Source organism: Pipistrellus kuhlii, unplaced genomic scaffold, assembly GCF_014108245.1.
Source record: "Pipistrellus kuhlii isolate mPipKuh1 unplaced genomic scaffold, mPipKuh1.p scaffold_m20_p_53, whole genome shotgun sequence".
In the NCBI taxonomy this organism is placed as follows: Eukaryota; Metazoa; Chordata; class Mammalia; order Chiroptera; family Vespertilionidae; genus Pipistrellus; species Pipistrellus kuhlii.
Genome location: NW_023425555.1, coordinates 1,491,960 through 1,513,479, shown reverse-complemented (window position 1 = coordinate 1,513,479; position 21,520 = coordinate 1,491,960). Strand labels below are relative to the sequence as shown.

Genomic DNA, 21,520 nt, shown 5'->3' with positions numbered 1-21,520 from the left:
ATTCATTTTCTTGATAAATTCCTAGAAATAGAATTGCTGGAGCCAAAGGCACATTTTTTAAATTGTGCCCAATGAGTCCTACTTGTTTAACATAACAGTTACACTCTTATTGTATACTACCTTTTACTCCTGATAGCCATCCTCTTTTCCTGGAAATTGGCACAGAAGGTCAGCCAACAGTGGCTTAAGAGGAGCAAAGAGCCCCAGCCGGTTTGGCTCAGTGGACAGAGCATCAGCCTGTGGACTGAGAGTCCCAGGTTCAATTCCGGTCAAAGGCACATGCCCAGGTTATGGGCTCGATCCCCAGTTGGGAGCATGTAGGAGGCAGCCAATCCATGATTCTCATCACTGATGTTTCTCTCTCCCATTCCCTTCCTTTCTGAAGTAAAAAAATATATTTAAAGAAAAAGGAGTAAAGAACTACATAAATAATGAGAAACAGCATCAGAATAAATTTGTAATGAATCAAGTTCAATTTACCAAAAACCCATGCAAATCCTGGACCCCCCCCATTATAATCTTTCTGAAGTCTTAATAGCAAAGCATTGTATAGCTTTGCATAAACTCTTCTGAGGGGCATATGCATTTAAATTTTTTTATGCTGATGCATTTAAATATTTTCCGAACATCATACCATATTAATTATTCAGTATGTATTTCTAATAAATTTTTTTCTATATAATCAAAATAACAATTATTACTCCTAAAAACTATTTCTTTTTTTAAAATATATTTTTATTAATTTTTTACACGGAGGAAGAGAGAGAGAGAGAGAGTTAGAAATATCAATGAGAGAGAAACATAAATCATCTGCCTCTCGCACATCCCCTACTGGGGATGTGCCTACAACCAAGGTACATGCCCTTGACCGGAATCGAACTCGGGACCTTTCAGTCCGTAGGCCAATGCTCTATCCACTGAGCCAAACCAATTTCAGCTATTTCTTAACATCATATATAATATCTAGTGAATATTTAAACTCCCTCACTTGTCCTTAAAATGTCTTTTATTAAAGATTTTGTTACCTTTACAACTATCTACTATTGGGCATTCATATTTATTTTAAAAACTTTTGACATGTTTCACTTCCACTCTAGGTATATAAAAACATTTCTTGCCCCAGACTTTTGCCAACTTTAGAAATGACTGTTTTTAGTATATGTGCTGCCGAAGCGAGCACAGAAATGACTGTTTTTGTCACTTTATGTTCTTTATTTAAAATACTATCTCTGTGTTAGAAAATATTCAAAAACATTCAAACAAGGATAGGAGCATTCCATCAAGTAGGAATGGCATGTGCTTGCTCCCGGGGCCCCTGCGCTGGCCTGGAGGCAGTTTGGTTCTTCCTGCCTCCGGCGGACGGGCGGGTACAGTGGAGCTGATGGCTGTGGATTTGTCTCATGAGTTCCTGTGTTCTCCCTCCTGTCCATCAGAATCCACCTCACTGCCTGGAGATCACGCCACCATCTTCAGAAAAGCTGGTCTCAGTAATGCGGTTAAGTGACCTCTCTACAGAGGATGACGATTCGGGTCACTGTAAAATGAACCATTATGATAAGAAGATTGACAGTCTAATGAACGCAGTTGGTTGTCTCAAATCTGAGGTGAGGGATGTGGGAGGCTGGGGCAGCCAGAGCCTGAGGTGGTGGTCCCGGTGGGCACCTCTCTGTGGGCCACCCACGCATCTCTGCCCAGAGCTTGGGATGCCCTGGAGGGTAGCCAGGGCAGTCTGGGTCCCTCTCCATTGAACACCCTGACCTCGCCTGCTGCTCTGAGTGGATGGCCTATGTTAACATGCCGATGAACCTGTAGTGGTAGAGGCCCTATTTTGGAAATGGTTAGTCCTCAGTTGCTGGACTGTGTCTTTGGGTGGAATGTGGCAATGGGAACGGAAACAACCCGGAAGACCACAGTCCCCAGTTAGGAAGTTGGCATTGCCGGCGTGAAGCCCGGGCCTTCACTGCTCATGTGCCTGTGCCTCTAATCCCCCTGTCCTGGGGCCCTGGGCCCTCCTGGAGAACCTGGGGCGGGTGGCCTGGCAGCAGCCCCTCCTTCCGCCGTAGCCCCCGGCACATGGCCTTTGGTCACACCTCTCCTCCAGCTGAAGCACAGTTTATAGCCTCGCTCTTTCCCCGCCCAGCAAGCCACTCGGTTTCCTTAGTAATGAGGAAACGAGCAGGGGAGCATCTCCCCTGAGTCTTTGTGACAGTGGCTGAGATTTCACCCGCTGCTCCAAGCACCATGTAGCCCTCACTCAGAGGTGGGCCTCACATGTGGCAGGGAGGAGGGGCCGGCCCTCAGCGGCCCACCTGCATGCCCATGGACAGGTCAAGATGCAGAAGGGTGAGCGTCAGATGGCTAAGAGGTTCCTGGAGGAGCGGAAGGAGGAGCTGGAGGAGGTGGCCCATGAGCTGGCCGAGACCGAGCATGAGAACACAGTGCTGAGGCATAACATCGAGCGCATCAAGGAGGAGAAGGACTTCACCATGTAAGGCGGCCCTGCCCCCTTCGGGAGAGGAACCCCCGGAGCGGGGGCGGGTGAGGGGAGCCTCTGGGAAAAGGGACATTTTAGGGGAGTCCTGTAGATGGTTAAAGTTAGGCTGGGGGACATCTTGTGTGAGGGCCCCAAGATGGGAGGCTCCTGTGACTGAGAAGCAGAAATCAGGCCAGAGTGAGGAGGGTGGGTGGGCAGAGGCAAGGGGTGCCATGGAGTGAGTTTGAGGAGTTTGCATGGAGGGCGATTGGGAGCCAGGGAAGGGTTTTCAGAGCAGGAAGTGGTGTGACCACATTTGGCTCCAGTGTGGAGAGAGGGTGGGAGGGCTCCAGAGCTGATCTGAAGATGGTTATGAGGCCAGGGCAGTGGCCAGGGGCCGGACAAGCAGGGCTGTAGGTGGCATCATGTGACCTGGATGGACGCCCTGCTTCGGTGTCCAGGTGTCTTTCTAGGCCACTCGGACCAGAGGGCTACCTGTCCCCCCTCCCCCACCGTTCTTTGGGAGATGAGGCCCACAGGGCATTGTGAGGCGAGCCTCAGAGCTCCGGGCTCCTGGGGCCTGAGAGGCTCAGAGCCCTCCTTTCTGGCCCCAGGCTTCAGAAGAAACACCTCCAGCAGGAGAAGGAGTGCCTCATGTCCAAACTGGTGGAGGCGGAAATGGATGGGGCAGCCGCTGCCAAGCAAGTCATGGCCCTGAAGGATACCATCGGAAAGCTAAAGACGGTGAGTGGCAGGCAGAGCAACCTGGCCCTGCGGCTGGGCCCAGAGGAGGGGCAGCCACAAGCTAGGGTGGGGGCTCTACGCAGTCATCAGGCTGGCTTTGTGACATCTCTAGGCGGGGGAAGGGCACCTTGAACTCAGCTCCCATCCCCCACTCAGAGGGCCAGGGCCAGACCCTCAAGGATGACTTCTGGTGGCCAGGGCCTCTGAGGAGATCTCATCATGGGTCTCTTGGGAATCACTCCACCATCTGATTCCTGCAAGTACAGTATCAGCCGCCAGGTGGTGTCCTGTGCTTCCTCCTAGACGTTTGCCCTGACTGCACTCACCCACCCAGGCTTTCCCCACTGTGGCCACGAGCAGGCTCAGATCCTGCCCATCCTTCCAGGTCTCGGACCTCCAGGAAGCTGTCCTCACCACCCTGGCCCCGTACACAGCCCAGCTCTTTGCTGGGTTTCCCGGCACCCGTACCTCTTAAGTCCTGGTGTGGCCTGCCTCTGCCAGCTCCTCCCTTCTCTCCCTGTACCATGTAAGACTTATTGCTGTCTTCCAGGAAAAACAAATGACCTGCACGGACATCAACACCCTGACGAGGCAGAAGGAACTTCTCCTGCAGAAGCTAAGCACATTTGAGGAGACCAACCGCACCCTTCGAGACCTTCTGAAGGATCAGCACTCTAAAGAGGTGAGCTCCCGGCCCCAGCCCCAGCCGGGGGCGCCTGACTCCGATCCGTCCCTCCAGCGCCCCGTGCCCATCCTCTCTGAGCCTCAGTCTCATCGTCTGTGAACAAATAATACTGCTGGTGACTGGCCTGAGAGGGCTGTGGGAAGATTTGACCAAATCCCTCACATTGAGTGTCCGCCCCTGGTAGACGTGGGCGCCGGGCTGGGCTGCACAGGAAGGACCTGGGAGTCAGGAGGAGGGCAGGGGGAGTCGGGGAGGAGTTGAGCCTGTTTCAGAGCTCGTGCAGCAAAACGGGAGAGGACTAGACCTGTGCTTTGAGGAAGGAGAGGAAAGACTAACGGCTGGCGGACACACATTGTGTGCTATCACTTCATCTCTTAAAAGATGGTCAGTGGAATGTGCTTCATGTTATATAAAAGACTGACAGCTATAAACACCCATCTTCCTGTTTGGGTCAAACCAAGGGTTACCGAAGGTCTCAAAACCCCTAGCGTTGAAATGATGAGCCTTTTCTTAGTTGACTGTCTTTTTGTCCCGATATTGTCAACTTCTCGTTTTTACTTTTTAAAATGAATGTGTAAAATGAGTAATAATGTGTTCAGCATTCCAAACAAAACCTCCTCCACATCATTAAGTCTCTCTGTGTCTCCTTTGACAGTAACCCCTCATCTTCCTTCCTGAAGCTTTTTTATCTCAAATCTGATAGTTTTCTCATTTAAGTATGTATCTTTAAGCAACAGCTAGTATTGTTGAGCATGTTTTCAAACTTTACATACATGGTATTATTCCACACATTCTGTTGAACTTGCTTGTCTCACTCAATATTTTTATGAGATTCACCCGTTTTTATCCTTGTGCTTACGGTCATTAATTTTCACTGCTATGTCCTATCTTATGACAATACCACCCTTTGTGTTTCCATTCTTCTGTTGGTGGAGACCTACTTTCAGATCTTTGCTGTCACAGGTGGTGTTATTTGAGAACCCAGTGTACACTATCCTCGTGGGCTTAAGAGTTTCTAGACTATATTTCTATGAATGGTACTAGTTATAGCAAAATTTTTTTCTTGAAAGCGTAATAACCTTTATTTCTAGCTCCGTGTTCCCGGTGGTTTTTACCTCTGATTTGTGGCAAGAAAGCCTCCTGTTGGTACATGCCCCGTGGTGTCTATTTTATTTTATTTATTTTTTTAAATATGTTTTATTGATTTTCTACAGAGAGGAAGGGAGAGATAGAGAGTTAGAAACATCGATGAGAGTCATCGATCAGCTGCCTCTTGCACACCCCCCACTGGGGATATGCCCGCAACCAAGGTACATGCCCTTGACCGGAATTGAACCCATGTCCCTTCAGTCCCTAGGTTGATGCTCTATCCACTGAGCCAAACCGGTTTCGGCTATTTTATTTTACTTTTTATTAAATTATTATCTGTACATATCTTACCATTCTCCCCCCCCCCCCCCCTCGTCCCCCATTCATACCGTGGTGTCTATTTTAGTTGCAAAACCTGTGAGCAACCTTATCACCAGAGGTTATGGGGAGCGGTTAAAAATAAAGCAGCGGCACGTGAGAGACAGAGAGCCGGTGAGAGGTGGCGGGAGGGGAAATGGAGGCTGACGGCCTAACCGGTCCAGGCTCTCCGTTTGGCGTGATGCGCCTGTTCCGGAACTAGATGGTAGTGCGGATTGCCTCAGAATGTTCTGTGTGCCACAGAGTTTTAGACTTAATAGCTAACATGGCACAGTGTGTGTTATAAGTATTTTACCGCGTTAAAAAAAATTAATATGAATTGTACCAAAAACCATTGAATTGTACATTTTAAATTGAGTGACTTGTATGGTATCTGAATTGATATCTTAATAAAACTATTTTAAAAAATCAAGTTGTAGCACAAAAAAAAACAGTATAATAACAATTTGGTAAACTTACACACGAATCTCTTTCTACTCCCCAAAAGATAATATATCTCTACGTGTCCTTAAACAAATGCATAGAGGAAGGATGGGCGAGACACTATTAACAGTGAGGGGGATGAGCTTTATCTGCTCACTAATATTTCATAATGAGGAAGAATTCATTACCTTAATAACTGGAAGTGTGATTTTGGAAAAGAGAAAGAATCAATAGAAGTAAGCCACCTGGGTTTATCGCTTAATGACTTGGCTTTCCCTTTGCCTTCCCTGGAAGGATTCCGGAAGGCTGATGGAGCAACAAGGGACACTTCTGAAACGGCTGGCGGAGGCAGACTCCGAGAAAGCGGTACGTCAAGCGCCCCTGCTGCTCTAGTGGTCGCCTCGACAGAGCTGCCGGTGCTGAATGGAGGCAGGAAAGCTGCAGCCTGCTCTGACCTTCCTCTGGGTCTTAGTTTCATGGTCTGTGTAATGGGCTGATGTCCCCTGTTCTACCTGTTCCCCTGGGCTTATCTAGTTGATGAGTTGAGAGTTTGAGCCACCAAGCGGGACACCAACCTGAGAGCTGGTGGTGAGGAGGGAATGACAAATCATGACTGTCTGGCACCTAAACTTCCCTATTTGTGTTACGGATTAAAAGCCATCCAAAGGGATGGGCTCTGTCTGGATCACACCACACCTTTCTTCCCTCTCAGGTGTGCATGTTACTTTGCTCTCCTAACCTCTAAGGGTCCCCACCAAACTTGCAACCAAGGGATCTACGAGCAGCAGCAGCAGCTCATCCTGCGCTTCCCACCTGAACCTGTATCTCCAAGACCCTTTCTCTGACCTTACACTGAGCTAACACAGCCCTCCTCCCCTTCTTTCACTGTGACTGTACTTCAGTGTTTCCACGCTGCCAGGCATGGTCCATTCTTCCCTAGAGGGCAAAAGCAGCGCCACGTAGTCTCTTATTTGGCGGCCTCTTTCCTAGACCTTCCGGGAGCTAATAGCACCGCCACCTTGGCGCCTTCTTTCTCAGAACATTCCACTGCCCAGGCTTCTGCTCCTTCTACCCTGAGCCCTGCCTTCTTTTGTTTCCCTGGGGAGGGAGGGAGAAGCCATCAAAAGGTACAGACTTTTTAAAAAAATAAACATGTCTTTATTGATTTTTAGAGTGAGAGGAAGGGAGAGGGAAAAACGGAGAAATAGAAACATGGATGACAGAAACAAGGATCAGCTGCCTCCCGCATGCCCACTAGGGATTGAGCCTGCAAACTGGGCCTGTGCCCTGACCGGGAATTGAACCGTGACCTCCTGGTTCATAGGTAGACGCTTAACCCCTGAGCCACTCGGCTGGGCAGGTATAGACTTTTTGACTCAACAATTCCAATTCTAGGAACGCCTTCTGGGGCAGCATGTTCCAGAATTTACTCCATGGAACCCTAGGTTCCTCAAAATGTTAAATGGGTGACTTTTACTAGTTATAGTGAAATTGTTCTCTTAAAATTGAAATAACTGTTTTATTTACAAAACAAAAGTGGGGAGTGACTCAGAACCAGATTTATGAGAAACTGCCAAGTGGCTGGAACAAAAAGTGCAGCAGGTTTCTTAGCTCTGGAACCTTCTGGAGCCTTTGCTATATTAGTGCCCAGCATGCTTCCCAGGTATGGCCTTGGCCCTCAATGCCTCACTGACCATCCCTGAGTTCAGCAGTGATGCTTTGGCCTAGACCTGCATTGCCAGCTGGACAAGCCTGGTCAAATAGTGATACATTAGTAACTTGGAACATGAAGCTGCTGTTTCAAAAGCTGTGTGTGAGATTCAATCACATTATGGTAGCATGGGAGTGTAATTTACTGAACAGAAGAAGCATGTAGCTTTTTTGTTGTGAATCCTCATCTGAAGATATTTTTTTTCCACTGGTTTTTAGAGAGAGTGGAAGGAGAAAGGTAGGGTTCAGGAGGGAAACATTGATGTGAGACACATTGATTGGTTACTTCCCACATGCACCCCAACTGGGAACCAGGGGACTGAAAGGTCCCAGGTTCGATTCCAGTCAAGAGTCCCAGTAGGGAGTGTGCAGGAGGCAGCTGGTCAATGTTTCTCTCTCCTCGATGTTTCTAAGTCTATCTCTCTCCCTTCCTCTCTGTAAAAAATCAATAAAATATATTAAAAACAAAACCAACTGGGAGCCAGGAATCGAACCTGCAGCCCAGGTACGTGCCCTTGACCAGGAATTGAACCTGGGATCTTTCAGTATGTGGGTGATCTCTACCACTGAGCTCCACCAGCCAGGGCAAAGCATGTAACTTCTTTTTTGTTATTGTTTTTGTTTTGTTTTGTTTTTTGGTACCGAAACCCGAGAGTATATATTGTAACTTTTTATTTATTTATTTATTTATTTTATTTTTTTAAATATATTTTATTGATTTTTTACAGAGAGGAGGAGAGAGGGATAGAGAGCTAGAAACGTCGATGAGAGAGAAACATCGACCAGCTGCCTCTTGCACGCCCCCTCCTGGGGATGTGCCTGCAACCAATGTACATGCCCTTGACCGGAATCAAACCTGGGATCTTTCAGTCCACAGACCGATGCTCTACCACTGAGCCAAACCGGCTTTGGCAACTTTTTATTTTTTAATTGATTTTAGAGAGGAAGGGAGAAATAGAGATAGAAACATCAATGATGAGAGAGAATCATTTGTTGGCTGCCTCCTGCACGCCCCCTGCTGGAAGGGATCAAGCCCACAACCTGGGCATATATCCTTGGTCAGAATCGAACCTGGGACCCTTTAGTCCAGCGATAGCCAACCTTATCAGTTGCCCAAGGGTCACGGTTGGCAACTGTTACTAGTCCGCAGGCCGATGCTTGATCCACTGAACCAAACCGGCTAGGGGGCATATAATTTCTTTAATGTCTGGGTTGGGGAGAATAGGGTTCTTTAGCATTTTTGTGTGTTTTTCAGTGTTTTCCACAATGTTACTTTATTTTAAGTTAATAAATGCATGTGTATCATCCTAAATGTTTATACAGATGTTAGGTGCTTCCCACCAGGGTCCCTATGACATGGGCCAATATATTTGGGTCCTTGGGCCCTGGTGGCCAGGCACACCGTGGAGTGTGTCTCTTCTCTGGGCTGGGCCGCCTCGCCCTTCCCACGGAGCTCATGCCTGTGTGTTCTCTCCAGCGGCTGCTGTTATTGCTGCAAGACAAGGACAAGGAGGTGGAAGAGCTCCTCCAGGAAATACAATGTGAGAAGGTACCATCCCCAACGGCTGCTCCCTCTTCCTGGCCATAGAGCTCGGTGGATACGGTGCGCTCTAGAATTGGAGGCCTGGGTTCAAATTCTGGCTCTGTCTTTCTCCATCTGTCCAAAGGCTCAAGCAAAGACAGCATCTGAGCTCTCCAAGTCCATGGAGTCCATGCGTGGGCATTTGCAGGCACAGCTTCGGTGCAAAGAGGCAGAGAACAGTCGCCTGTGTATGCAGATCAAGGTACCTGCTAGCCCCAGCAGGGGTGGGGAGGGAATTGGGGGCAGGCGCTTGGCAGTTCAAGGGCGGTTGTCTGGCCACGCCTATCACACTCAGGAAGGTTTTGGGGCAGCTGCTACCAAAGCACTTGTGCTTCAGGGAGACTCTGGGACAGTGGCCAGAGCAGTGGACCTGGGGGTCTTGAGTGTCCTTCCCAGCAGTGACTGGGTTGATTTTCATGCTCCCAAGCCAATCACTTCATCCCTTGGGCCCTCGGTTCTCCTAACTACCCATGGGGAGGAAGGATGGTCTCAGATGCTGATGGCATCTGTGAATGGGGACTCGCTAAAGTCACAGCCCTGCTGAGTATCAGGGAGATCTCCGACTATGCTGGGAGTTCAAGGGAAGGTTCCAGAAGAGTTATGACATAAGACCTGATGGGTTCAGTGATCCAGGGAGGTGCTGTGGCGAGCTTGGGAAGGGCCCTTGTCTCCAGTCTATGTTAGGGGAGCCCTAACACACACACACACACCCCAGTTTGTAACTCATTCTTCCCCCCTCTCCCCCATTCTCCCTTTTCACCGGTCCCCTTTCTCCCTCTCTCCCTTTGACTCTCTCCCTCACTTCCTCACTTCCTCGCTTTCCTTTCGCTCTGCTCCCCGGACCTCCCCCTCTCCTCCCCTCCCAGAACCTGGAACGCAGTGGAAACCAGCACAAAGCAGAAGTGGAGGCCATCATGGAGCAGTTGAAGGAATTGAAGCAAAAGGGAGATCGAGACAAAGAGTCTTTAAAGAAGGCCATCCGAGCCCAGAAGGAACGAGCTGAGAAGAGCGAGGAGTATGCTGAGCAGCTGCACGTGCAACTTGCGGACAAGGTAACAGGCCTCCCGGAGGAGCTGCTGGAGGCGGAGGGGGTGGGCAGTGATGGCGGCTGATGCAGGTGGTGTGGTGGATGGAGGAGGACACGCTGGAGAGGTGGCTGGTGGGTGAACCGAGGGGAAACGCACTGGCTGATTGGATGGACAGCTGGTGGAGAGGTAGAGGGGGATTAAGTGGGTAAAGGGAGATAAAGGAAGGCTGGCTGGAGATGACTGGACAATTCAGCCTTCGATGTGGGTAGGAATGGTGATTAAGAAGGATTTGCAAACAGGGTGCCTGTGACTGTTGGAAATCTAAAAGCATCAATTGGCCTCCCCTGTCACTCCCAGTGCTCTCTAGAGAGGGCTTGCAGGAGGGAGGGTTGGGGCTGGCCAGGGTGACCCAGCCCCAGCTCCCGTGGCCTCAACACTGACACCAGGCTGATGGGCCGTGCTGTCCCGTGTCCCTAGGATCTTTATGTTGCTGAAGCTTTATCCACTCTGGAGTCATGGAGGAGCCGCTACAACCAAGTTGTGAAAGACAAGGGGGACCTCGAGCTGGAAATTATTGTCCTGAATGAGTATGTCTGTGTTGGGAGAGGGCAGAGGGCACGCGGGCCTACTGAGGGAGGCGGGAGGAGCCTGGCGACCCGAGGCAGTCACGTCACTCATATGGCTGCCATCTGGTCTCCTCCGGTCAAGGGCTGCACTGGACTGAGATGTGGGCAGCACTGAGATGTGGGCTTTCTAGTTGGACTCCAGATCCTGGCTCCAGGCCCGGTACCCATGGTCCTGTCCCAAGCAGGCCAAGCTTCTGCAGATCTGCACACCACAGGAAATGGGCACTGGCCCCTGGGCACCTCACTCCTGCTCTTGGGGGTGGGATGGTTGGCAATCCTTATGTCTCTACTGTTTTGCCAGCCAGTCATTACATCGGAGTTATGGGCTGTGTACTCTCCAGTGACTATTCAGTCATTCTCAGTGTCAGCTATGTTCACGTGTTCACTCCGTTAAAAATATTGAGCATCTCCTGTATCCCAGGCTATGTGCTGGCCTTTAGGGTCACAGCAGTAAAAACAACAAATGCTGCTCTGCTCTCATTGAGGTTACAGACTGTGTTCAAATGGAGGCGATGGGGCTGCCAAGACCTGGCCACAGGGGACTGACTTGGTCCCCAGGTCAGCAAAGTCTTCCCTGAGGAAGTGTCTTCTGTTGTCTTCAACTCAACTTAGCGAACATATCTTGAGAACCTGCTATGTGCCAGCCCCTATGCCAAGCGCTGCCCTCAGAAAGGTCTCCATCTAATGGGAGAAAACAGATCTTAAGATAGAAGGCTGTATGGTCCAGGGGAGAGATGCCCTGAGGAAGGGAGTCTGAGCTAGGTTTTAAGGGTGAGTAGGAGTTTGCCAGGTAAAACAACATGATGTGTTTGCTTGGGCCCAGTCAGTGCTGACCGAACCATAATTGATCGATACTGAGAGCGGACAGCATAGAAAGGTTCTGTATCGGGTCTGTGGTCAGGATGGCCAAGGAGCATCTGTGAACGCCAGTGCTGCTCTGAGGGTGGGATGCCTGCCCTGCTCAGTGACAGGGGAAGGCAAAGGGCTAGAGCACAGGCGGGCAGCTGCCTGCCGAGTTGACTTCTTTCCCTGTTTCATATACATCCATTGCCATGCCTGCTGAGCTAGGTGAATGTTCACACGTGAACAAGCCAACAGGACACCTGTCCTTGCCTGGGAGACACTGAACCTGTGTGATGTGTGCCTGAGGGATAGGCGGGCCTAGGGTGTGGTATCCCTGCCCACCAAGCCAGGAGTTCTGTCCTGACGTTAAGGCCTGATTGGCTGGGAGACACGGGATGCTGTGGGAGCTGGGACAGGATCAAGTCTCTGGTCCTTGACTTCAGGAAGTGTCTCAGCCTCGTGGGAAGCCAGGATGGAGAAGGCTTTTTGAGGGGTTGGTATGGGAGACAAATCTCAAAGGTTGTTATCAGAGTGGGATCCAGGGGAATGCCATAAGCAGCACTGCCAGGGCAGGACATCAGCTGCTTCTCAGAGTGGATATTGGGGAGCAGGCAGGGGCCAAAAGGTGGGACATGGCCTGGATAGGAACACTTGACTCCACTCCACACAAAGACCTGGGCTTCTCAGAAGCTGTGCCATTGATTCTCCCTGTCTGCTTTCACTCTGTGACCTTCCAGCCGAGTGACAGATCTCGTGAACCAGCAGCAAACCTTGGAGGAGAAGATGCGGGAAGACCGGGACAGCCTGGTGGAGAGACTACACCGACAGACTGCCGAGTATTCTGCATTTAAACTAGAGAACGAGAGGCTGAAGGTCTGTGAGAGAGCTGGGCTGGCAGATGGGGAATGGCAGAGGGGCTGATGGCTGTGGTGCCTGGTTGGTCTCCGGAGAGGACCGTGGCAGTCTCACAGGGCCTGGAGGAGCAGAGGGATGAATGGCCACACTTTTAACCAGTGAAACTGGCTTTTCCACATAGAGGCAGGAAAACAAAATTAAGATGAGAAGACCCTCTGGAGCTCTAAATTAGCTAACTTATAAAACACAATTATATTTTTAACAGTTATTAATTTAGGTTGGGGTGACCTCGAAACAAAAAACAACTTTAGGCCCTAACCAGTTTAGTTCAGTGGATAGAGCATCAGCCTGCAGACTGAAGGGTACCCTGTTCGATTCCGGTCAAGGGTACATGTCTGTGTTAGGGCTCGATCCTCAGTAGGGGGTGTGCAGGAGGCAGGCGATCAGTGATTCTCATCATTGATGTTTATATATCTCTCTCCCTCTCCTTTCCTCTCTGAAATCAATTTTTAAAAAAAGTAAAAGCAATGTCTGAGAGACTTAAATTAAGACCTACTACCCAGATGCAAGTCCAGCCTCTGCTTCTTACTAGCTCCGGGACCTGGCTGAGACATCTCATCCTTGGTTGCTGCAGTTCCTTAGTGGGAGGAGATGAAATCCTTGTGAGAATGTGGTGATGCGTGTAAAATGCCCAACATGACACTCAGCCAGTTTAGACCCGATCTAAATGGGCAGTCGGACATCTCTCTCATAATCCAGGACTGCTGGCTCCCAACTGCTCACCTGCCTGCTTTCCTGATTGCCCCTAACTGCTTCTGCCTGCCAGTCTGATCACCCCTAGCCACTCCACTGCCAGCCTGATGGATGCCTAACTGCTCCCCTGCCAGCTTGTTTGCCCCTAACTGCCCTTCCCTACAAGCCTGGTCACCCCTAACTGCCCTCCTCTGCAGGCTTGATTGTCCCCAACTGCCCTCCCTTGCAGGCCTGGTCCCTCTCAACTGCCCTCCCCTGCTGGCCATCTTGTGGTAGCCATCTTGTGTCCACATGGGGGCAGCCATCTTGTGTGTTGGAATGATGGTCAATTTGCATATTACTCTTTTATTAGATAGGATAGAGACCTGGTGTGGGGGCCAGCTGGTTTGCCCTGAAGGGTGTCTCGGATCAGGGTGGGGGTTCCCTTGGGGCATGGGCAGCCTGGGTGGTGGGCCTATGGTGGTTTGCAAACCAGCCACACCCCCCAGCAACCCAAGCGGAGGTCCTGGTATCTGGAATTTATTTATCTTCAATAATTGAAACTTTGTAGCCTTGAGTAGAGGCTTGGGCCAGCCAGTGTGTTTGGAAAGCTTGGCTTCCTCCATTGCCAGGGAAACCCAAGCCTCCTGCTAGCTCCATGGCCACAGCCATCTTGGTTGGGTTAATTTGCATACTTGCTCCTGATTGGCTGGTGAGCATGGCTTGTGGGTGTAGTGGAGTGATTGTTAATTTTGCATATTACTCTTTTATTAGATAGGATAGTAAAGTAAAATCTACTAAATCATACTAAAAATGTAACATTACAGAAACGTGATATAAGAAGTAAAGGTCTCTGTTAACTGTGGATGTGTATTTTTCCACGGCCCCTCCCCCACATACTAACATACATATTCAAACACATGCACACCCATTCATGCATTATTTTGCAGCCTGCTTTCCTCAATCAACAATATCTCATGGATGTCTTTTTAGGTCTTTTTTTTTAAAGCTTGATTTCTTCTAATGACTGCTTATTATTTTATTATATTGAGATACATGATTTGTTTTGTCCCATCTGCTAAGGTGAGTATTTGGGTTGCAGGACATTTATTGACCTCAGAACTAGTTCATAACATAATTGTTTAAAAAGTACATTGCAAAGCAATAAGTATGGTATAGTCCATTGGTTGGCAAACTCATTAGTCAACAGAGCCAAATATCAACAGTACGACGATTGAAATTTCTTTTGAGAGCCAAATTTTTTAAACTTAAACTTCTTCTAACGCCACTACTTCAAAATAGTCTCAGCCAGGCTATGGTATTTTGTGGAAGAGCCACACTCAAGGGACCAAAGAGCCGCATGTGGCTTGTGAGCCACGGTTTGCCGACCACTGGTGTAGTCCCATTCTTGTTGAAAATTAAAACTGCTACCCAACTGTTAACATACAGTCATAAACCAAGGTACCCTGCATCCTGATTCGTTTTTTTCTTGGTCTTATCTCCATTTTCTTTACTGTTTATTATTGCTTTTGGAATGAGAACAAGAAAACACGTGTCCCTTATTTGTCTCTATATTCACTTGAGTTGAACACCCTAGGACTCTTGCCCTGGTGCTCTCTGATGTGGGTTTGAATAGAAGGGGCTTCCCTCTGCTGGCCCCTGGGAGGAGGAGCTGAAGGTGAGATGGTTACCTGTTTGGACCTTGCTAGTTACTCACATGGCCACCTATCTCTTCCAGGCTAGCTTCGCTCCAATGGAGGACAAACTCAACCAAGCGCACCTCGAGGTCCAGCAGCTGAAGGCATCGGCTAAGAATTATGAGGGGATGATTGACAGCTATAAGAGTCAGGTGGGTCTCTCAAGTGCCCCTGCCCTGTACGGGCAGCACCTCTCAGCTGCTGGGGGTTGCCCAGGAGGCGTTCGGTGTGGGAGGTTTTTTCCATCAGAACTTGGCTCTGCCCAAGCCCGCCTGATGCTTTGTCGGTCCCTAGGTGCTGAAGACCAGATTAGAGGCCGATGAGGTAGCTGCCCAGCTGGAACGCTGCGACAAAGAGAACAAGATCCTTAAAGATGAGATGAACAAAGAGATTGAAGCGGTACTGCTCCCCTTCCTTGCTTTCTTCCTCACTCAGCTCTGTGTCCATCAGTCTGTCTCTCTTGGCCTTTGCTCTTCCCTGGTGTGGACAACAAAGATGAACAAAATTTCTTATTGCTGGGCTGGCCTTCCCTACATTATCTCTCCTCACTTATGTTTCTTCAGCTCCTTCTCCCTCCTGGTTCTTTTCATTCTCCAACTTCCTTCAAATCCAGAGATACGCCGTGTCTTAGGCATGCCTGTTTCGTTCTGCATGTTGTCTTTGTTTTGTGCCTCCTACCCTGTTCCCCAAAGAGCCTTATCCGTCTAGAGCTGGCTTGGCTGTCTAGAAGCAAACAATCATTTTAATAGTAACCTCAGAGATTGGCCGAGTCCAGGCTCGGCCACGGACTTGTTGCATAACCGGGGGCAGGTCACCGCCTTCTCTAGTCCTCAGTCTCCCTGTGAATTAATGCAGGGGGGCTGAGACAGTTCTTTCCCTTCCCTCTGCCTGTAGCTTTGTGGTCGCCTTTCTAGGGGCTTGGGAGCTAAACTAAGCTTTAGTCTTGGCTCTTGCTCAGTGACCATTGGCAAATGAGCCTTTCATCCTTAAGGTCCACATATGGGGAAAGCACCTCCTTCACAGGTTGTATGAATTAAACGAGCAATTCATAGAGCTCTTAGCACAGTGCCTGGGTGCTGGTGGTGGCATTTGATGGTGACTGGACACCCTCAGTGGCCTGCGGGAGGGCAGGCTGCACTCTTACCCTTCAGCAGCTGGGCCCTTCCCAACAGTGGGCTTTACCTCCCCCACCCCAGGCACGTAGGCAATTCCAGTCCCAGCTGGCTGACCTGCAGCAGCTGCCTGACATCCTCAAGATCACCGAGTCTAAGCTTGCAGAGTGCCAAGACCAGCTGCAGGGCTACGAGAGGAAGAACATCGACCTCTCAGCCATCATCTCAGATCTGCGCAGCCGGGTAAGGGACTGGCAGAAAGGGTCCCACGAACTGGCCCGAGCAGGGGCCCGCTTACCAAGATGAGCTGCACGCCCCCCATGGGAGGACCACTTCTTTTTTCTTGGCTGCCGTTTCTGAAAAGAGAGCTATCATCAGTGCTGTGAAATAAAAGTCTGGTGTGCCAAATGCTTCGTGTTCGCACCAAGTGATTCTAGTCATAGGAGCCGTCACTCCCTGGCGCTGCTGGGCCCTCCTGCTGTCACCCCTCCCCCAGCACTGCCCCTGCCCTTCCCACTCTGCTGCTGTCCTCAGCCTCCGCCCACAGGCACCGAGCGCGGGGTCCTTTCCCCACTTTCCTGCTTCAGCTGCTTCCCTACTCGGCAGAGCCATTGCCTGAGAGTCTGTCCTGAAAGAGGCTCCTTCCGCCCAGAAGCAGTGCCCTCTGGGTACCGGGAGCCATGCTCCGATGCCTCTCCTCTGCGGTGTGACCTCGGCAAGCCTTTCCCTCTCTGGCCCTGCTTCATTGCAGTAATAATAGCTACCAGCGCTAGAGCACATGCCCTGTGCTCCACCATCCTCTCCTCCTCCTAGGGCTTTGTAAGGTTGATCGCCCATTTTACAGAAAGCAGCCCAGGGCAGAGAGGGAGCAGGAGCTTCCTGAGGTCACAGAGCCCATCTTTAATCAACAGGGATTGGGACCCAGCCAGCTCGGTCTGGTTCCCAAGCCCGTGTCTCAATTACCTCATTATCTTGGACCTGAGCATCTTGGGGCCTTGCAGCCCAGATACCTGAGGTCTGGAGAGCGTCCCTCTGGATAACTTCTTGCACTTGCCAGCCTGAAAGAACTGATAGCTTTCCTTTTGCCTTGCCCGCACTTGGCCCCAATGAAGGGGGGAATGCAGTCAGCACACTGGCAAATAATGGGTACAAGGCTCCCTGGTGTGTCGTGTGGGCCTGCCCTCTGCTTCCGCCTTCTCCTGTCTGCCCCGGAGCCCGCTGAACGGTCTCCCGATCAAGAAAGCGTCGACGTGGCTCTGCAGGATCAAACCTGGCTCTGGGTGTGGGCAAGCTGGGCCTAACCTGTCCCTGCTCTCCTCTCTCCTCCAGGTTAGGTGTTGAGACTTGGATGCCTGCTGAGGGCAGCATGCCCCTCCTGGGTGTGGATAACAGGTCGCAGGAGAAGCGAGGGCCGCACCAGAAGTTCTCTCGTAAACCAGTCTGTTCCTGTCATTTTAGATCGAGCATCAGGGGGACAAGCTGGAGATGGCGAGAGAGAAACACCAGGCTTCCCAGAAGGAAAATAAACAGCTGAGTCTGAAGGTGGATGAACTGGAGAGGTTAGAGGCACTCGGTTCCAACTCTGTCCTCTTCCTAGGACCTGAGACTTTCAGCCGCTTAGCTGCTTTGGGCTTAGTGTGCTGGAAGGTACTAGGCAGACCTCAGAGGAGAAGCTGCTGGGAGCGCAGTGGTAAGCATCGGGGGAGAGAGGAAGCTGCTCTCCTGCCGGGTGATGCTCCAGAGCAGTGTGGTCAACATCAGACCGCCCGCAGGACCACTGCCAGGCACACTTGGTCCAAGCAAACCCGCAGGGCGTTTCCTCCCCATTCTGCTCTGTGCTCCCCATCACCCTTCCCAGAAGCACTCTCACTCTTCCCTTATGGACGTAGGATGAATACTACACCTTTATTTTTTTAAATATATTTTATTGATTTTTCACAGAGAGGAAGGGAGAAAAAGAGGGACAGAGAGCTAGAAACATCGATGAGAAAGAAACATCGACAAGCTGCCTCCTGCACACCCCCTACCGGGGATGTGTCTGCAACCAATGTACACGCCCTTGACCGGAATCAAACCTTTGACCCTTCAGTCTGCAGACCGACGCTCTATCCACTGAGCCAAACCGGTTTTGGCGAATACTACACCTTTAGTAATCGGAAGCCCTGGCCTTGGGTCCATTATTTAATCCTTTTGAACCTCTGATTTACTTATCTTTCTTTTTTAAATCTATTTTATTGATTTTTTTTTAAGAGAGGAAAGGAGAGGAAAGGAGAGGGATAGAGAATTAGAAACATTGATGAGAGAGAAACATTGATCAGCTGCCTCCTGCACACCCCCTACTGGGGATGTGCCCGCAACCAGGGTACATGCTCTTGACTGGAATCGAACCCGGGACCTTTCAGTCCACAGGCTGATGCTCTATCCACTGAGCTACACCAGTTAGGGCTGATTACTACTCTTGAGAAAGGGATCAAGGTAGGGAAAATAGTGTAGTACATGGGGTTGTTGTGAGTCTTCAATGAGATAAGCTTCAAAGGGCTCGGCACATCACCTGGCACACAGATGTACAGTACAGATAGGGTGTAGTTGGCATCATCCCAGTTTAAATGCGGGAACTGCGCTCCGGGGGAGGTTCAGTGACTTGCCCAAGGTCACTCAGCTGGTGCCTGGCAAAGCTGCCGCTTAGCCTCCTGCCTTCCTCCAGAGCGTCTAGCGACTGGGAAATGAGGGCTTGAGCCTTTGTTTCGGAGCTGAAAGGCCTGCGGCCCTGGGAGGTAGAAACTTGAACCAGCTGGTCTCGGGCCCCACCTCTCTGCGATGCCAGCCAGCCGACCTCGGCAGGACCCGCAGAGCTCCTTACAGGGAGCGTGTTCCGGAAGTGCAGTGGCGACTGCGCTTGCATATCGGGATGGTCACTGCTGCCCACGGCTGGTCACGCGAGTTATGAGTGGTCCGGCTGAAGTCCCTTTGCTGCAGGAGGCAGCAGGGAACAGGAGTGAGGGCATGAGTTGTGCTGACACTGGGCCAATGACTTCACATCTGAGGCTGAGTTTCTTCATCTGAAAGCGGGGGAGGGTAAGGGATCCCAGCTTCCCGAGCTGCCCGTTGCTATATTTATTACATGGAGATGTGCACACTTAGCACAACCGCGGTCACTGCTTCCTTCTCCTGCTCTTCACCCCGTTCTCCAGCCAGTGCTCCCGCTGCCATTCCTTGCCACCTGGCTGCTCAGCAGGTTCCTCTGGTTTATCCCCGTGGCTCCTCGGAGATTGCCTGAGTGCGAAAGCCCTGGTCCGGGTGGGTGCAGCCCCCGGCAGGGTGGAGCAGAGCAGGAGTGGGCATGAGCAGGGTCTGACTGAGTGCTTTCACCTAGGAAACTGGAGGCGACCAATGCCCAGAATATCGAGTTCCTACAGGTGATTGCCAAGAGGGAGGAGGCAATCCACCAGTCCCAGCTGCGGCTGGAGGAGAAAACACGGGAGTGTGGGTCCCTGGCGAGGCAGCTGGAGAGCGCCATTGAAGACGCTAGGAGGCAGGTGAGTGACAAGTCCATTACTCACCGACTCCGTGATCTTGGCCAAACCATATAATCTCTCTGAGCGTATTTTCCCATCTAAAAACGGGCCTAGAGTAAGGTGACCAGACATCCCGCTTTTGGCGGGACAGTCCCGATTTTTAACAAGTTGTGCCTCGGCGTTTTACAAAAATCGGGACTTTTTTTCCCTTCTTTTAAAAAAAATATATTTTATTGATTTTTTACAGAGAGGAAGGGAGAGAGGTAGAAAGTTAGAAACATCAATGAGTGAAACATCGACCTGCTGCCTCTTGCACACTCCCTACCAGGGATGAGCCCGCAACCAATGTACACGCCCTTGACTGGAATCCAACCTGGGACCCTTCAGTCCGCAGACCAACGCTCTACCACTGAGCCAAACCGGCTTCTGCAAAAATCCTGACTTTTTTAAAACACCGCGGGACGCGGGACAAATTGTTAAAAATCGGGATGTCTGGTCACCTTAGCCTAGCAGGCGTCCTCAAACTTTTTAAAGTGGGGGCCAGATCACGGTCCCTCAGAGAGCTGGAGGGCCGGACTATATGAACTACTAATTCCTACTGTAACACCTCGGCTGCGCTCACTGCCCAAAAAACCTGGCGGGCCGGATCAGACTCCTCTGCGGGCCGCAGTTTGAAGATGCCTGGCCTAGAGGAGTACCTGCCTCGTGAATTCACCAGAAGGATCCAATGAGCCATTATTGGGAAGGATTGACACCTGACTCAGGATTACTCATTTAATTGTTGCCCGCCTGGGGCTCAGGCTTGTCACATCGTAGGTGGTGGTGACTCAGGGGTGCTGGGAAAGGGCAGTAAAGACGATGCTGAGGTGCTCCCATGGTTAGCTCCCTCCCCGAGGCCCCGAAGAACTCCCGTGGTGATGTGCTGTGTGGCCCTGGAGACGGAGAGGGGAGAGGGGAGAGGCTGGGTGCTCACCCAGGGGGCGCCTCCACCCTCCGGCAGGTGGAGCAGACCAAGGAGCATGCGGCCTCCAAGGAGCGGGCGGCCCAGAACAAAATCCTGGACCTCGAGACGCAGCTGAGCAGGACCAAGACGGAGCTCACCCAGCTGCGGCGGAGCCGAGACGATGTGAGTCGGGCTGGGGGCACAGGGCAGAGGGCAGAGGGCAGAGGGCAGAGAAGATGGGAGCGGATGGAACTTTTGGCCTCCTGGGACTCGCAGGGCAAGGTGTTTTGCTATTTTATGAAAAGGTCATGGTTTAGTTTTTCTCTGATCACTTCCTCATCCCCGAAGGATAACCCCAGGCAGATCCTTTTCATTTTATTTATTTGTTTTTTAAAATAATTCTATTTTTTAATTTTTATTTTTTAACTTATTGACTTCAGAGAGGGAGAGAGAGGGAGAAAGAGATAGAAACATCAATGATGAGAGAGAATCATTGATCAGCTGCACTTGCACACCCCCTCCTGGGGATGGAGCCTGCAACCCAGGCATGTTCCCTTGGCCAGAATGGAACCTGAGACCCTTTAGTCCACAGGCTGTTGCTCTATCCACTGAGCCAAATTCTATTAAAGGCTTTAAGATATCATTTTACATACCATGATAATCACTTTTATACAAACTTAAACTGCATCATTCAGTTGTTTTCAGTATAGTCAGAGTTGTACAAGTTTAGTATATTTTTATTTTTATTTTTTATTTTTTTATTTTTAATATATTTTATTGATTTTTTACAGAGAGGAAGGGAGAGAGCTAGAGAGCTAGAAACGTTGATGAGAGAGAAACATCGACCAGCTGCCTCATGCACACCCCCTACCAGGGATGTGCCCGCAACCAATGTATTATACACACCCCTGACCGGAATTGAACCTGGGACCTTTCAGTCCGCAGACCGACGCTCTACTACTGAGCCAAACCGGTTTCGGCAACAAGTTTAGTATATTTTTAAAAAGGGACTCTATACCCATTAGCAGTCACTCCCCAATCCTCCTCCCCATCAGCCCCTGGCCACACTAAGAGAGCCCCTGGTT

The 21,520-nt window shown here is 50.4% G+C and overlaps 1 protein-coding gene across 9 annotated transcripts in view; it reads left to right on the top strand.

The window, feature by feature from the left end:
- ODF2 (outer dense fiber of sperm tails 2) overlaps positions 1–21,520 on the top strand; it is a 31,497-nt gene that overhangs the window by 8,988 nt on the left and 989 nt on the right. For 8 of the 9 annotated variants that reach the window (XM_036416117.2, XM_036416115.2, XM_036416114.2 and 5 more), the window contains 16 exons: positions 1,434–1,604; positions 2,328–2,488; positions 3,088–3,217; positions 3,768–3,899; positions 6,087–6,158; positions 8,980–9,051; positions 9,170–9,286; positions 9,951–10,136; positions 10,590–10,699; positions 12,319–12,454; positions 14,907–15,017; positions 15,160–15,264; positions 16,062–16,220; positions 17,436–17,536; positions 19,351–19,513; positions 20,493–20,618. In XM_036416117.2, coding sequence (XP_036272010.1) covers positions 1,434–1,604; positions 2,328–2,488; positions 3,088–3,217; positions 3,768–3,899; positions 6,087–6,158; positions 8,980–9,051; positions 9,170–9,286; positions 9,951–10,136; positions 10,590–10,699; positions 12,319–12,454; positions 14,907–15,017; positions 15,160–15,264; positions 16,062–16,220; positions 17,436–17,536; positions 19,351–19,513; positions 20,493–20,618 — 2,052 coding nt within the window. Of the gene's footprint in view, positions 1–1,433; positions 1,605–2,327; positions 2,489–3,087; positions 3,218–3,767; positions 3,900–6,086; positions 6,159–8,979; positions 9,052–9,169; positions 9,287–9,950; positions 10,137–10,589; positions 10,700–12,318; positions 12,455–14,906; positions 15,018–15,159; positions 15,265–16,061; positions 16,386–17,435; positions 17,537–19,350; positions 19,514–20,492; positions 20,619–21,520 lie in introns of those variants that run through there. The other variant, XM_036416125.1, reaches the window with a different exon arrangement.